Source organism: Rhinichthys klamathensis, unplaced genomic scaffold, assembly GCF_029890125.1.
Source record: "Rhinichthys klamathensis goyatoka isolate OS25496 unplaced genomic scaffold, OSU_Roscu_1.1 h1tg000121l_1, whole genome shotgun sequence".
In the NCBI taxonomy this organism is placed as follows: domain Eukaryota; kingdom Metazoa; phylum Chordata; class Actinopteri; order Cypriniformes; family Leuciscidae; genus Rhinichthys; species Rhinichthys klamathensis.
Genome location: NW_026606658.1, coordinates 4,797,024 through 4,813,915, shown reverse-complemented (window position 1 = coordinate 4,813,915; position 16,892 = coordinate 4,797,024). Strand labels below are relative to the sequence as shown.

The 16,892-nt window shown below is 39.1% G+C and overlaps 1 protein-coding gene across 1 annotated transcript in view; it reads right to left on the bottom strand.

Moving 5' to 3' along the window:
• Positions 1-2,502: 2,502 nt before the first annotated feature.
• Positions 2,503-16,892, bottom strand: part of prkcea (protein kinase C, epsilon a) — a 65,373-nt gene continuing 50,983 nt past the window's right edge. Inside the window, exons 12-15 of the mRNA XM_056255613.1 lie at positions 6,301-6,439; positions 6,024-6,212; positions 4,704-4,850; positions 2,503-3,046 (exon numbers count right to left, since the gene is read on the bottom strand). Of these exons, the coding sequence (XP_056111588.1) occupies positions 2,900-3,046; positions 4,704-4,850; positions 6,024-6,212; positions 6,301-6,439 (622 nt within the window). The 3' untranslated portion in view covers positions 2,503-2,899. The remainder of the gene's footprint in view (positions 3,047-4,703; positions 4,851-6,023; positions 6,213-6,300; positions 6,440-16,892) is intronic.

Here is a 16,892-nt window from a genome sequence, read left to right as displayed (position 1 = left end):
ATCGATCCCCTTTAACCCTGTTATGACTTAAACCACGTAGGAACCACGTAGTTGATGGAAAACAGCAATTGTGACTGTCATACACTCAAAAATAAATGTTCCAAAAGGGGGTTTCACAGCACATAGAACCATTTTGAGCTCCCCTAAAGAACATTTCAGTTATCAGTTCTAAAAAGAAATGTTGTTTTCTTTGTGTGAAGAACCTTTTAATAATCTAAAGAACCATGCATGGAACCATCAATGCCAATAAAGAACCTTTATTTTTAAGAGTGTATCAAAATGGTTTAATTTTAATAGTGTATCAGAACGGTTAGAGAAAGCCACATATTTTGAAAAGTTTGCATCTCTAAGCTCAGGCCTTTTCTTTAAATGACTGTTGAACTGCTTACATCACACCTATTGCAATAATGCACTCATTTGCATGTTGGTTTCACCATATTAGCGAGAGAACAGCTCATTGACACTGTTTTTGGTGAGAATTGTTGAAAAAAAAAAAAAAAAAAACTCTGAGAAACCTGTTGCATGGTTTCAGCAGATTTAAACACGACTTGGCTGATTTGTGAATCATTCAACAAAAACAAAAACAAAAACATATATATTTTTAATAATAATAATAAAACACTTTAAATGTCCTTACAAGTCAGTTTTTAATGTTTCACTATATTTGTGAGGACATTATTACAGTTTTAGACTTACAAGTAATCTCTACTCACATATTTTACTTTTGCAATTTGATGTTCTGTTTCCTCTGTATGGGTGTGTGCACATAATACTCTTTCAACATATCACAACAAAACACAGTATTTTTCATACATCTTAGGGTTTAATAGGTTAAACATTCACATCCTTTAGATGACAGTACATTTGGCACATAGTAAAATGCTTACAATGAGATAACGCTAGTGTATCCAGAAAAGAAATACCTCTGTGCACATGAAGCTTCACCATACAGAAACTAAAGTCCAATACCAGATGTATGTAATACAGAACTATCATACATATGAAACATTTATGTATTTTAATACTGTATGCGCAAATATTCAATATTCAGCCAGAGAAATCTTTGCACTTATTTTAAGAGGTAATTCTTAGTTTATTTATTGTTTTGACTTTGAAGACAGACCATGGATGCATCCTATACATCAAGTTAATTCCTTTACACTTTAAAAGGAAACAACAGGAGAAAATAAAGCTGAACGAGACATTTGGCATGATACAGTGAGGGCGACAGACAGGAAGTGCCTGCGAGAGAAAAGGCTTCAAAGACAATCGGCAACATTGACCTAGCTACCATAATCAACCCACAGACATGGTTAAAAAAAGCAACGGAACATTTCCAAACAAAAAGAAACTTCAGACGGAAATAAACATTTAAAGTCAGCAACCACTTAAAAGAACAATAAAACACATCTTCAGATCGCCATTGAATCGCTAAAGCAAAAGTCATCACATTCCAGAAGGTTTTAATTAGTACGCCTGAAATGTACCCTTGTCGTTTAGTTCACCTCTACTTTAGAGCCTTTCACATTGCACAAGTAAATGATTCAAATACATGGGGTTCACAAAATTTTAAAACGAGACTGAATAGTTTGAAAGATCTACGGTGTGTAACAAGGCTTAATCGCCTGAAATAAAGTAACACAAAAAGACGATTGAATTGTTGACACAAAAAGGAAGCGTATAGCTACATGTAAATTGAATAAATTAAGAGCGCACACATTTTCCACTACATTCCACAGCTTATGTAATTCAGAAAACTATGTACACGAGAATGGCAGAGAGTAGCATGAGAGAGAGAGAGTGAAAGCCTTTGGTGAAGCTCTAACCTATGGAACACGAGAAAATCAGCACACACGAGAAAAAAAAACAACAGAAAAATTCAAAAAGAATTGGGGGGAAATCTGTTCAGGGTATTGCACATAGATATCAAAAACATGTTTGTCTTTCCATAAACTGATGCTACTCAATAACGACACAATTTGCAAGACCATGCAAACGATTGCCTATTCTAAGAAGCTTTCACAGGCTTTTGGAGCGAATACTATGTACATGTTACGTTCTGTACAAAACGTCTGTCTTCCCACAACTATACCATCTTATGCATAGCGGTGGGAAACGGCACACACACACACGCACACCACAGTCTTTACAAATGAAAAGCAATTGCAAAACAACATGAAAACACCTGTAGAGCTTCAGAAGGGGCAAAGGCCTCTCGCTCTCATTCATGCAAACACATGCACACGGACACATACATGTCATGCACACACCTACTCAGGCCGACACTTCGTAACACAACCCATATACAGCAGGTTATCATTCCTAATGAACCTTGAAAACACTGTGATGGAATATATATATACTACAAATGTCTTTGTATATTTTATAAAATTGCTCCCAAAATGTCACCTGAATACACAAAAAGGCATTTGACTGCACAGCACAGAATGTCTCATTGTCACGTATGCAGGGTAAATTCTTCCTCAAGGGCACAACCGTTCCATCAGGGGATTACCAAAACCCAACCAGTGTCCGAAATGGTAGTACAATCATTGGTATGGTCAATTTTGGTTTAAGGTAGTGCGTTCCAACCCTTCCTTCTTGGGCTCTGGAGAACATTCGTTTTCTGATTGGTTGTCAAACTCGTTGAGGCCTGGGATGAGATCCATATGCAGTACTTTTTTTCTTTTTTGGAGATATAGAGAAGAATAAAAGAGCAAAAACAGCAGTAAAGGGGAAGTGAACCACAGGGACTGGCCGTTCTGCTCTGGTCTGGTATGAGCCCCATCTTCAGCGCATCTGTGGATTGTGTGTTCATGTATTGCGATGCGATGTGGGTTTTTGAGTGTTTGTGGGTGTGTTTAACTTCTATTTAAGCTGACAGATGTCAAGTTGGGCTTTAAGACAAAGCTTCCTCTCCGAAGTAGGAGAAGCCCTTGAATTCATCCTGGTTGATTTGTTTGATGATTGCATCGTCAACTGGCGTGAGCACTGGGTCCTCGCGAGTGAAGTCCTGGTCGAAGTTATTGACATCGCGCTTGGTTTTCTATAGCAAAAGAGAGATAGATACATGTTTGTATGAAGGTTTTCTGAGGATCAACTTTAAAGGCATTGCTCACTACATGTTTTTAATTCTCTCATCCTCATGTCGTTCAAAACCCATAAGACTTACGTTCATCTTCGAAACACAAATACTACTTTTCTTTCCCTCCATTGAAAGTCCATTCCACTAAAACTTTGATGCTTCAAAAAGATCATAAAAATAATCCATATTAATTGGAGTTTAATCCAAATATTCTGAAAAAACACTTTAACTTTAAGGAGCAGTTTTAATTTAGGCTTTTATCCACATGCAACATTGATCTATCCACATACATTGAGCAGATCAAATACTGTAAACAAAAGATTTACTTAAAAATAGATTTTTTTAAAAATATAAATTTGTTTTTCAAAGTTGAACAAAAGTCTTTTGGGTTTTGAATGACATACGTATATGATGACAGAAGTTTTTGAGTAAACTAACCCTTTATATTATGATAATAATAAAACAAGTGTTTACTGGTTCTACGTCAGAACGCCGGCTCATTATTGGCCAGCTCCTGCGTCAGCAAGCATCACACACATGCGTCGTGATGCTCACTTGAACAGCATCGGCCAATAATGAGCCAGCGTTCTGACGTAAAACCAAGAAGTGCTGCATTGTATTTACAACGTAAACACTAAGAATGACGTAGAAAAAAAGAAAATGTTGAAAAAAGTCGTTATTTTTGTTCGTTTTCTACGCACAAAAAGTATTCTCGTCGCTTCATAACATTAAGGTTGAACCACTTTAGTCACATGGACTATTTTAACAATGTCTTTACTAGCTTTATGGGCCTTAAATGTTCCAATAATGTTGCTGCCTATAGCTGGTTCAGAAATTTTATTTCATCAAAAATATCTTCATTTGTGTTCCAAAGATGAACGAAGGTCTTACGGGTTTGGAACGACATGAGGGTGAGTCATTAATGACAGAAATGTCATTTTTGGGCGAACTAACTCTTTAAGGATCATATTTTGACCCAGGTGCTGTTCTAAGAAATTGCCTAGAGACTTTCAGTTAAAAGCCACAGGTGCGTATGTAAATGTAGAGAGTTGCTGGTAAGCCGTCGTGGTGACAGAACAACCGGCTCAATGTTACTCAGAGGGCAAGAGAGCAAGTGGCGGTCACGTTTCTCTCAAACTTTCTGTGACCTTTCGATCTAAAGCACCCACTTGTGTACATATACACATACGCGCATACACACAACACCATCAGCCCTTCCCCCCGCCATGGGAAAGCAGAAGTCGAGAAGTGCCGTTGTGGCATCCGACTTTCAGTCTAGACCACAGACAGTAAAGACAGAGGAACATGAGAGATAAAGTCAATGTGCACATGCTGTATCGGAGCATTTAGCAGAAAAAAAAGGCGTGTTGTGACGCTGTGTCATTAAAAGCATTTTGTGATTTATATTTACATTTTACATTAATTGAGTAGACACAGATGCTTTTATCCAAAGTGACTTACATTACATTCAAGGTATATAAAGTGCAGTACATTTCTATCAGTCCTTGCTTTCCCTGGGAATCGAACCCATAACCTTGCCATTGCAAGTGTCATGCTCTATAGAAATGGGTGCGCTTACAGGATTGAGTTCAATGTATGAGAAAGCATGTATGCTTACAATGCGAGGTTTAAAGGGGGGTTTGACCCTCCTCTGCTCCAGCAGGACCCAGTCGATCTCTCTGAAGAAGGGATGGACTTTGATGGCTTCCTCCAGCCCCTGGGTCACCACACAGCCCAGGCGCTTACCCGGGTTCTTTGTCATGAACTGAGGAAAGGGAATAAATGTCATTTTACATAATTCACAAAGAAGTGGTAAATATGAACAGTGTGTGTAAGGAGCTGTAAACAATTTTTGTGAAATTCCACACATGCAATGCAAGGCAGACATCACTGAAAAAAGTCCTGAAGAAATCACAATTGTCTTTCTAACAGCAAAAATGGAAAAATAAAAATGGAAACAACAACCTTTTTAGCAAAATACAAAAAAGTAACGCTTTACAATAAGGTGCTAATAACATTTATTCATTTTAAAACATTTTTATACATTCTAATACATTTTAACAGTATATCATATTTAACTACCACATTTGAACAATATATAATATATTACTGTATTAAAATAAAAATGAACACATAAAAATAAATATAAAATATATAATAAAATTATACATTTATATATATATATAATTTACAATTATGTATAGTATTTAAAATGGTAAATAATTGTTATTAATTATGTCATATAATAATGTGTACAATAAAGTGTATAATGAACATAAACTGTGAGCAACAGTATATATATACAAAAAAATGTTGGTTGTTAACTTGTTTATTGTTAGTTCATGATACCTATGTATCAACCTTATTATAAAGTGTTACTCAAAAACCTAGCCAATCAGAAACCCTCTCTGCCTGTCAATCATTATGCATGTTTGCTGACATCGGGTTGGAGGACATGTCTTTGGAGGGCGGGTTTTGCTGAGAGGCCATGCGGTTTGGCTTTGAATGTTCTAAATCAGTCTGGTGGAAATTAGCAAAGCGGCTAAAACAGCTTACAACACCTTTCAGGTTATGTTGCTAAAGCCTTTTCTGACAATTCATGAATTTTTGGTGCACAAACATTAGACACAAGGAAAGAAATCACATAATATCCTGTCAAAGATTTCAAATATGCCACAAAATTAGTGTATTTGTAAGTCAGAGGTAAATGTACCAGAACAGAGGGATGAATGAGGAACAAAAGGGAGTAAAATGAACAGAGGAAGGTTGGAGAGGTCTGAGGGAAATTGCAGCCAGGTGCATGACCATATAGTGGAGCTCAATGCACTGCAGGAAGAGAAAAGATTCTGAACAGATGTTGAATAAGAAATGATAAATGGGCCAACCACAAACCACATACACAAACAAATGAAAAGATTTCAAGAAAATGGCCGCTTACAGATTTCAGAATGCTGACGGCTTCTTTACTGAGCCACACGGGGTAAAGCACGTCATCGTGGAGGATGGACTCAAAAAGGTCGTCCTCATTGTCAGCTTCAAACGGAGGCTGACCGGCCATCATTTCGTACATGAGGACACCCAGAGCCCACCAATCCACCGATGGGCCGTACTCCAACTCCTGGAGGATCTGAACAAGAAGAACGCAAGAATGAGGTTAAAAATAATATCAAACACCTCAGCTGCTGGTTTTGTCTATTATGATTTACAAGTTGTACCTCAGGTGCGATGTAGTCAGGGGTCCCGCAGAAGGTGGTGGTCGTGACCCCGTTCAGAATGCCCTCTTTGCACATGCCAAAGTCAGCCAGTTTACAGTGGCCTTCAGCGTCCAAAAGAATGTTATCCAGCTTCAGATCTCTGGAGTGATGAAGGGGGAAAAAAAACTATTAGACCATATTTCACATTTTTGTATGCTTTGTTTAAACTCTTTTATAAATTGCCAGGCTGTTTAAAGTGGTGGTGTGAAGGGGTCGACACGCCTGTTAGACAGTAAGCTGATAACTGATCTATGGGACCTTGAGGGCCTGACCTTTCTGTAGACCTTTACAACAATAACATACGGCACTGGGCCGCATTTATAGCTCAAGCTGCTCTCTGCTCCATTCCTGAGATGGCTGAATATAGGTCTAGGTGTAGGGAGTGTTCAGGGCAGAACATTTGTGCAGGTAAATATGACAGCAGCCTCAGGTGAACTGTTAAAAGCTGTCCCTTAACAACATGCACATCAACATTCTGAGCCCTCATACACACACACACACGGTTGTACAATGAAACCGAAAGGTGATGCTGGGGGAGGAAAATGTTTTCTGACTGGTTCTTCCAAAATACCCCAAAGTGACTCAAAAACTATTTTGATCTGGCGACTGTGCAGGCCATGGGAGATGTTCAACTTCACTTTCATGTTCATCACACCATTCTGTCACAAGTCTTGCTGTGTGTATTGGTGCATTATCATGCTGATACATGGCACCCCGTGTTTGAACCATTAGGTGCACATGGTCCTCCATTATGGTTTGGTAGTCCTTGGCTGTGATGAGCCCAACAAGCACAATAGGGAATGCCCTGATGTCGCAGCCCAAACCATCACTGATTCACCCCTGTGATTCACTCTGGGCATGCAACAGCCAGGGTGGTAAGCTTCTTTGGGGCTTCTTCACACTGTAACTCTCCCGGATGTGGGAAACACAGAGAGAGGTGGACTCATCAGAGAACAATACAGGTTTCAAATTTTCCTTAGCCCAAGATTTCCTCACCTGGTACCATTGAAATCGACATCTGGCATTGGCATGAGCGACTAAAGGTTTTTCTATAGCAGCCTGACCATGAATAATGACCCTGTGGAGCTCCCGACTAACAGTTTTGGTCGAAACAGGACCACATTTAATTCTGCAGTGATTTCACATAAACGCATAAATACAGCACGCAAAAAAAAAAGAGAAAAAAGTTGGAGTTTGTAAAGGGGAGATTCTTGGGAATCACCACAACATATATTCATTCTGATATATTGAGGTCCAAGTTCAAGGGACCTCCATTTGACCATCTTTTTTCCCAAACTGGGAGCATTATTTATTCCACTTCCCGAAAAGTTAGCCTGGCATGGCTGATATCTATTATATTAGCTAATTTAATCATATTTCTCCCCAATTCACATTACATAATGCAAAAAGATCTAATTTCTGTAATGCAGAATACAATTTAACTAATTTATTGCAAAACAGAAAACAATGGTTACAATAATGAAAATCTAACAACCATCACCACTGAAAATAATGAGAATTATTATGATTATTTAAAATTTGAATGGAAATTCATCCCCATACTTCCATTTACTTAGAACATGGACAATACTGTTCTACACTTTGGGATCTGTAAAACTGTTTAATGATTTTGACTCTTGTGCTCCTTACAAAAGCTGCATTTATTTGACCAAACTGATTCTGTGAAATACTATAAGTTAAAATAACAGTTTTCTATTAACATATTTCAAAATGTAAATTATTCCTGTAATGACCAAACTGAATTTTGAGCAGTCATTACTCATGTCACAAGTAATCGTTCAGATTTGCTGATTTCTGTACGTAACAAGCCAGAGGACATGATAACTCTGCTGAGTGTTAGTAGACTCTAGGGATGTGCCAAGCACCTCAGGATGAGCATGCACACAATGATGATATCTGAATCGCAGTGATTGCAGAGACTTGCCCCAGCACAGATAGTTTGTTTTGCACAGGGGGAAGTTTGTGCTCCGTGTTGCAGAGTGGAAAAAAACTACACATAGAGAGGGTGGAGATTTTGTAATGCCATTTTAAAGGTTAAAGGATGAGACCCTAGTACATGTCAGCCAGGACACAGTCACTGGAATCTGGCTGAGGGCATTCAGTGTCAAAGGACGTTTCAAACATGTAGAAACATTAAATACACTGAATGGGGGTCACATGGGAGTTTGACATGTCATTTGAGACATGCAGACCATGTCAGTCAAGTGAATAAGTGCATTGACTGCATAGTTTCAGATGGTCAAATCTGCACTATTACAGGTTTGATGATGATCAAAATATGTGAAGTGATTTGCATATCTCGCAACACACATGTACAGTGTATGCAGGACACCAGAGTATTCCTCTTCATGTACGTATGTGTGTTACAGTACATACACCTGAACAAACTAGCTGGAACCTGAAATCATGCTGGAATGTTCCGAGGAACTAATCTGATTGTCATGCCTGATAAATCCTGTTTTCTCAGTGTGTCAGAGCAAAATAAAGACAAGAACTAACAATACAGAAAAAGACCCAGTCGAGCCTGGTGACTGCATGCTCAAGTCAATCCCACGAATGAAACGACTCCTTTGTGATCCACAAAGACACTGATGCGCCGGCAGGGACGTAAAGAAAATATTTTTACTCCTTCCTTACAATTCCATTTAGCCCTTAAAAATACATATTTTCAGCTTAGCATGACTAAATATAATAAAGATTTCGATGTAAAATGCCTCAGCTATGACCATTCATCTTTTGAACAGATTGCAACAGTTATCACAACATTTACCTAAATGGTTTTTAATTCTAACCATCATTGAAGACAAACTAAAAAATCAGGTGCTACTGAATTTAAAGTTTAACAATGTCAGTTAACAGACTCCAGGATAGACCCTTCAGTTTACCATCTGGTGTGAGCCTTGCAAAGTCTAATAGACTAATAGACTGCTTCTTGTGGAAGCATTTACATTTATGCATTTTATTATGGGAGTTTGTTTCCGCCACGGAATAAAGGATAAAAAAGGCAATTGCGACTTTTTCTCTCACAATTCAGATTTTTCCCCTCACAATTGAGGGGATGATTGGGACAATTCAGATTTTCCCCCTCATAATTCCTTGCAATTGCAAGAAAAAAAGTCAGAATTGCAAGTTTATATCTCACAATTCTGAGTTTATTTCTTGCACTTATGAGATAAACTTACAATTGCGAGTTATAAAGTCAGAATTGCTATATATAAAAAAAGAGAAAAACCTCACAAAGCTGGCTTGACACTTGAGTTTAGTACAATTTTGACACGGTTAAATATATTTCTCTGTACTTTTTACACCCCATAATTCTAGCATCTGGGTAGATTGCACTGATAAAGAATGCTGCAATACACCTGAAGACGTCTCTTCAGACGTATCAGAGCGTGGCTCATGATCTCTCTGTGATATGTGCCTTCCTCAGATTGCAGTTAATGAGCCATGGAAGTTTCTTATATCAGTGTACTATTCACCTGAGAATAGTCCACTCTAGCTCGTGTAAGAATGTGTAGAGCCATTGTTATCAAAGCCTTGCCAATGCATCTGTCCCTTTACAGGTAGCATGGCTTCAAAGGGTGAGTGACTGAGACTGAGGGGATGTGTACAGCCAATAAGCTCCTGCCATGCTCTATCTAACAGATATCTTTAATGAGAGAGTTGGAGCAGGAAGGGTTTGCGGAGAGAAATGTGACACTGTGTGTTTATATGTGTATGTGGTTATATTGAGGAATACAGAAGCCAGGGTGTAAAAATGGTAAATGGTAAAACATCGGTTGTGCATCCATTTAAACACTTCGAAGATAAGGATTCACATACTCCCATAAAACATGTCTATCATACTGAAATATGAGCTATTGTATTTTATGATACTAGTCAAGTAAAGAGAATAAAGACATGCATTCGTAAGGAAGCTCAAGTTAATTTAAAAGTGTGCTCAGTAATTGTTTTCTCATTACAAATGTTTAACCCTTAAAGAAATGAAGAAATGTGCAAAATGATGTACACTTATATGATATGAATAATATATTTAAGAATATATTCATTTCAAAATATAACTGTTTTTACTGTATTTTATACCGTATCAAATAAATTGAGTTCATAAGTGTGTTTTGTGTGTCAATAGTTCAATAAAGCTTTACAGGACAAAGATAGCACACGAGAGCCAAACAGGCCTGGGGTTTGATGGTTGATTGGCAAAAAAATGTCAACATTTCTTTGCTGGCATCATTCAAGCACAAATCTGTTCTGACATGAGGGCGGACAGCCCAGGTTTATGTAACTGTTCTATTTTTGACAGCAACCATTGATGTTAGAATGATTTTAGAGATAGACACTTAACATGACAATAGCCAATAGCAATTAGCGGATTGGACCCTAGCTTTTTTAAAGCCAGGAGCTCCAACAAATGCTTCAGTGTTAATGGCTCCTCAATGGACTCAACACAGACAATCAATTTCTCTCTTACACATACATAAATCAGTGGGGTCCAAAAGTCTGAGACCAAATTGAAAAAAAAAAAAATATATATATAATATATAAAATACAAATAAAATACCTAAAAACACACAGAAAATACAAATATTATAATAAAATATATAAGGAACAGGTACAATATTTACAAGTAAGAAATATATAATTCTTCATTTTAAATAAGTGCCTTGTGGAAGTAATCATACCACCCCCCCCCCCCCCCTCCCTCCCCCCTTTTTTTTTTTTTTTTTTTTTACATTTGGTTATACTGCCTTATAATAACCACATCAAGTAGATGTCACTACATTTTGACTGGAGTTAACCTGTGCAAATTCAATTGAATGTCTATGATTTGGAAAGGCACACACCTCTCAATAAAAGGTCTAACAGCTGAAGGTAGAACTCAGAGAAAGGATTTTGTCAAGACACAGATCTGGGGGGAAATTCTGCTGCATTGAAGGTTCACAGAATCATGTAGCCTCCATAATCCCCAATGGAAGAAGATGTGAACAAGTAGGACTCTTCTTAGAGCTGGGCTCCTTGCCAAACTGAGGAATCAATGGAGAAGGGACTTGGTTAGAGTGGTGACCAAGAAGTTGATGGTCACTCTAGTTGAGCTCCATGATCATATATGGAGATGGGAGAAACTCAAACATCACTGCAACACTCCACTTATCTACTTTATGGCAGAGTGGCCAGACTCAAGCCTCTCCTCGGTGAAGACACATGAAACCCCACTTGGAATTTGCAAAAAGGCACCTAAAGGACCCTCTCAAACTCTCTGGTCTGATGAACCTCAGTTCCAAGCATCATGTATGGAGGGAACCAGGCACTGCTCATCACCTGCACAGTACCATCTCAACAGTAAAGTGTGTGGTAGAAGCATCATGCGGTGGGGGTGTTTTTCAGCTGCAGAGACTAGGGGACTCGTCAGGGTAGAAGGAAAGCTCAACGCAGCAAATATAGAGATAGCCTTAATGAAAACCTTGTCCGGAGCATTTAGAACCTCAGACAGGGCAGAAGGTTCACCTCCCAACAGGACAGTAACCCTAAGCACACAGCTAAGACAATGCAAGAGTGGCTTATGGACAACTCTGTAAAAACCTGAAAATGGCTGTCCACCAATGGTTCCCATCCAACCTGACAAAGCTTGAAAGGATCTGAGGAGAAGAATGGCAGAAAATCGCAGTTTTCCATTCAGTTTTTAATTTTAAATAAATTTGCAATGTTGTCACAAATCTGTTTTTTTTGCTTTGTCATTATGGTGTATGGAGTGTAGATTGATGTGAAAAAAATTAAGTTGTACGAATTATTTTGCAAGGCACTAATATATATTATAAAACAATACAATTCTATTTAAATATATTTCTAGGTCACTAATTTAATAAGTGGACTTTTGGACCCCTTTTGGATTTGACTTCCACACTTCCTCTGAGCTCCAGTAGACAATTGCACACTCCCGCACATACACACATGTGCATGTACACATATAATTAGGCCCTATTGAAATGCCTTCCTGTGTTCACTTTGTTTGTGGAGTGATTTTTCCATAGAGTCCCTCATCACTTCAACATGAGGCTCTGCAACTGATCAACCTTCAGTCAAAAAAGAAATATCTGATAAACATTCATGAACAGAGAGAGAAAGTAAAGAGAGTTGAAGCTAAGAAACTGAATGGTTTACGGGCTTAATCAGACCGCAATTCTGTACAGACAAGCATTGACCTGCACAACAGATATAGTCAACCACTTCTTGCATGATCGATGTAATTTGGTCTGTGAAGGTCAGCTGGTCATAAAATATTACTCCAAGATTTCTGACCGACTTGATGGTGTCACCAATTCTTGATGGTGTCATTGATGATGAATCTAGCTGTAGCTGGATAGAAGTCGTACTGTAGAGGCGGATTGGCAGGGAGGACGAGAAGCTCAGTCTTTGCCAGGTTGAGCTGCAGGTGATGTTCCTTCATCCATGCCGAGATGTCCGCCAGACAGCTTGAGATACGTGAAGCTACTGTGGGATCATCTGGCTGAAATGAGGTTTAGAGCTTTGTGTCATCAGCATAGCAATGGTAAAAGAAACCATTTGCCTGTATGATGGGTCCCAGTGATGTGGTGTAAATAGAGAAGAGGAGCGGTCCAAGAACTGAACCCTGAGGAACCCCTGTGGTCAGTTGATGTTCTTTGGATACCTCGCCTCTCCATGCGACCCTGAAGGACCTACCTGTGAGATAGGACTCAAACCAGTGGAGGGAAGTTCCAGTGATGCCCAGTGATGAGAAGGTGGACAGAAGGATCTGATGATTCACGGTGTCGAAGCCAGCAGACAGATCCAGAAGAATGAGAACTGATGATTTGGAAACAGCTTTTGCGATCCGCAGGGCTTCTGTGACCGACAGTAATGTGGTCTCGGGTTGAATGCCCTTTCTTGAAGCCAGATTGGTTGACATCCAGCTGATTGTTTAGAGACAGGAAAGATGATACTTGGTTGAAAGCAACTCGTTCAAGTGTTTTTGCAATGAATGGTAGGAGAGAGACAGGTCTGTAATTCTCTAATGGCGCTTATCCACTGCTGGTACGGCTCGGTACGGCTCAGTATGGTTCGGCTCGGCACGGTTCGGCTCGCTTCGCTTTTCCACTGCTGGTACGACTCGGCTCAGCACGGCACGGCTCGGCTCGCTTTAGCTCGGTTTGCTTTTCCACTGCAGTAACTTACCGCTTCAAAGTGGGTGGGATTATAGATGGACCGTTATAGTTTATCCGCTCCTCGGCAACCAACGAGACGAACGTCTGCACTTCGTCCACTGACCACGATTCAGCCATTTCTTTTTTATGGAAGTTTTCTTTCTTTCTTTTTTCTTCAAGCAAGTCAAGCAAGTAGTTTTAAAACAGGTGCTACAGCGGTGGCTGTTGTCTACTGGCTATTTAAATCGAGTGGGTTTAGTGTCTCGTGTCGCAAATACAATGACGCTGATAGTGACGATTCTGTCTCTCTGACCAATCAGTGATCTGTTGTGTTTCACGTCACATTTTAGTATCGGTACGGTACGCTTGGAACCTCAACAGAGCAGGTACCATTTAAAGCGAGCCGAAGCGAGCCGTACCGTACCGGACCATGCAATGGAAATGCGCCATAAGTGAGCCGTACCGAACCGAGCCGTACTGTACCATGCAGTGGAAAAGCGCCAAAGCGTGCCGTACCGAACCGAACCGTACCGTTCCATGCAGTGGAAAAGCGCCATAAAAGTGATGTGTTTAATGTTAGTTTTTTAAGCAGTGGAGTTACCCTAGCCTGCTTGAATGCTGTAGGGAAAATGCCAGTAAGGAGGGATGAGTTGATGATGTGTGTGAGTGCTGGTAGAAGTGTGGGAGAGATGGCTTGTAGAAGGTGTGAGGGGATGGGATCTAGAGGGCAGGTGGTAGGATGACTGGAGAGGAGAAGTTTAGATACTTCTTCCTCGGTTAGTGGAGAGAAGGAGGAGAGAAGGTTTTTGGCTGTGGGAGAGGTTGGTCTGGGTTCCTGTGTGTGTGGAGCTGAGAACTGACAGCTGATAGTTGATGTTTTGTTGGTGAAAAAGTTAGCAAAATCATCAGCAGTTAAAGAGGAGGTGGGTGGTGGAGGTGGACAGAGAGTTGAATGTCTTGAAAAGTGTCCGTGTGTTAGAGACGCTGTTGATATCAACCTGATATCCTATAAGTGTACACAGTCAGTGCTTATACAAATTAGAAGTGTACAGTATATTTTTTTGATTTTCTCCCCAATTTTACTCCTCAAGAAAAATAGACGAGCTGGAGAGAAAAAGTGGAGAGAATTTGGTGTTGCTGAGGGATAAAGAGGCCTCGAATTCATCAGAAAGGTGCTCTAATCCTCTTATTCATCCAACCTCCACTTACATTCCTCAGCGCTTCCCCGAGGCCAGATCTATCATGTAAAACCATCTACACATTTACAGTGACACTTACAAAACCTGATAAATCACAATCCACAAATATGGAAACATTCGATCATCATATGTTTAAATCAGGTATTGAACTATTAATATAATACTTTGGGGAACTTACTGCTATTCCTGCAACCATAAGGCGGATCTATGTTTGGATAACTACTATTAACAAAACCTGCAGAAGGAGATGGACACTGACAGCTCACTTACATTTATGAACTTAAAACACTTTACTAGACTAGAATAAATCATTAAAAGCATCAGCACACTGATATGGCAAGCACTTTTGACAGGATAACATAGTTAAGAAGGGGAGATAGGGGCTTTAGTACTGCAATAATGACAACTGTCTCAAAGGGGGTCGTGTGTAGTTTGACCTCTTGTATCTTGCTGCAGTCAGCAGTAGGATTATCACAGTACTACAGTGTCTACCCAATCTGAGGATAAGAAATATTGCTTTTTGTGCTTTTCTCGTGTCATGTGACCCATCACAGCCTATCTATTCAGCTTCCAGTGTATATTTTTGCTTGTAAGTCTGATTGCGTGATAGACAGAAAGACAGCGAGATTTTGCATATACATACAAGTTTGTACCTGGGAAAGAATTAATGTGTTTGGCTACATTCACAACTTCACATAGTCAATGTTTGGGATTGACAACAGTATTTATCAACAGGTGTCACACTCAAATTGTCCTGTGCATATGAGCAGACAGTAGTGTATTGAATAATGTATTCGGTTCACTTAGTGAACTGTATTTTCCCATATTTATCTCTCTAAACAAGACAGATAACTGTATTTTGCCATATTTTTTACTCTAAACAAGACTTACAACTGTATTTTGCCATATTTATATCTCCAAACAAGACTGACAACTGTATTTTGCCATATTTTTCACTCTAAACAAGACTTACAACAGTATTTTGCCATATTTATATCTTTTAAACAAGACTAACAACTGTATTTTGCCATATTTATCACTCTAAACAAGACTGACAACTGTATTTTGCCATATTTATCACTCTAAACAAGACTGACAACTGTATTTTGCCATATTTATCACTCTAAACAAGACTGAAAACTGTATGTTGCCATATTTATCACTCTAAACAAGACTGAAAACTGTGTGTTGCCATATTTATTTCTAAAGAAGACTGTCGACTGTATTTTGCCATATTTATCACTCTAAACAAGACTGAAAACTGTATTTTGCCATATTTATCACTCTAAACAAGACTGACAACTGTATTTTGCCATATGTATCACTCCAAACTAGACTGACAACTGTAATTTGCCATATTTATCACTCCAAACTAGACTGACAACTGTATTTTTCCATATTTATCACTCCAAACAAGACTAGCAACTGTTTTGTCATTTTATCACTCTAAACAAGACGTAAGTCTTGTTTTAAAAGTTTTAAAAATTACAAACTGTATTTGTTGCTTTATGAACGTAGTGTGTGTGTGTGTGTTTGTGTGTGTGTGTGTGTGTGTGTGCGTGTGTGTCAATACCTGTTAGAATGGGTGAGTGTGTGCATAAAGAAATGCTAAGAAAATGAGGGGGCTTCTCTTGTAGATTTGTGTAGAGTCTGCAGACCCAGAAAAAAGGTAATGGATTAGTCCTTTGAGACTTTTCACAGTTGTTTCATCTTATCAGCCTCTGTTCAAAAAATCTGAACTGTATCAAGAGCTCAGAGATGAGGTCAGCCCACAGTATAAACTGTATCTTCGGCTGTCCCTGGGGAGCATGAAACCTGCTCTGGCCTGAATGGTGACTTTATTTCATTGAGGGAGGTTAGCTGATACTAAATGCTACAGAGACAATGGCGTGATCTTTTTCTAACTCTCCAGGGTAAAATAGGATTCGCATCTACCTCAGAGTTGGAACAAATACAAGCATTTAAAGTCTTTGAGTGCCAGTTAGGATGATGCCTGGGTAGGATTGGCATCATTTGTGGGAGCTGATCACACTGCAGTCTCATGGTATGACAGGTGTGTGTCTTTAAAGTGTGCCATTTTTACACAGCTAGTGTCACCAAAAAATGTAACATGAAATAATATAGTCAATTTTGTCAATATTGTGTACATTAAGACCAGGAATATAAATGGGCA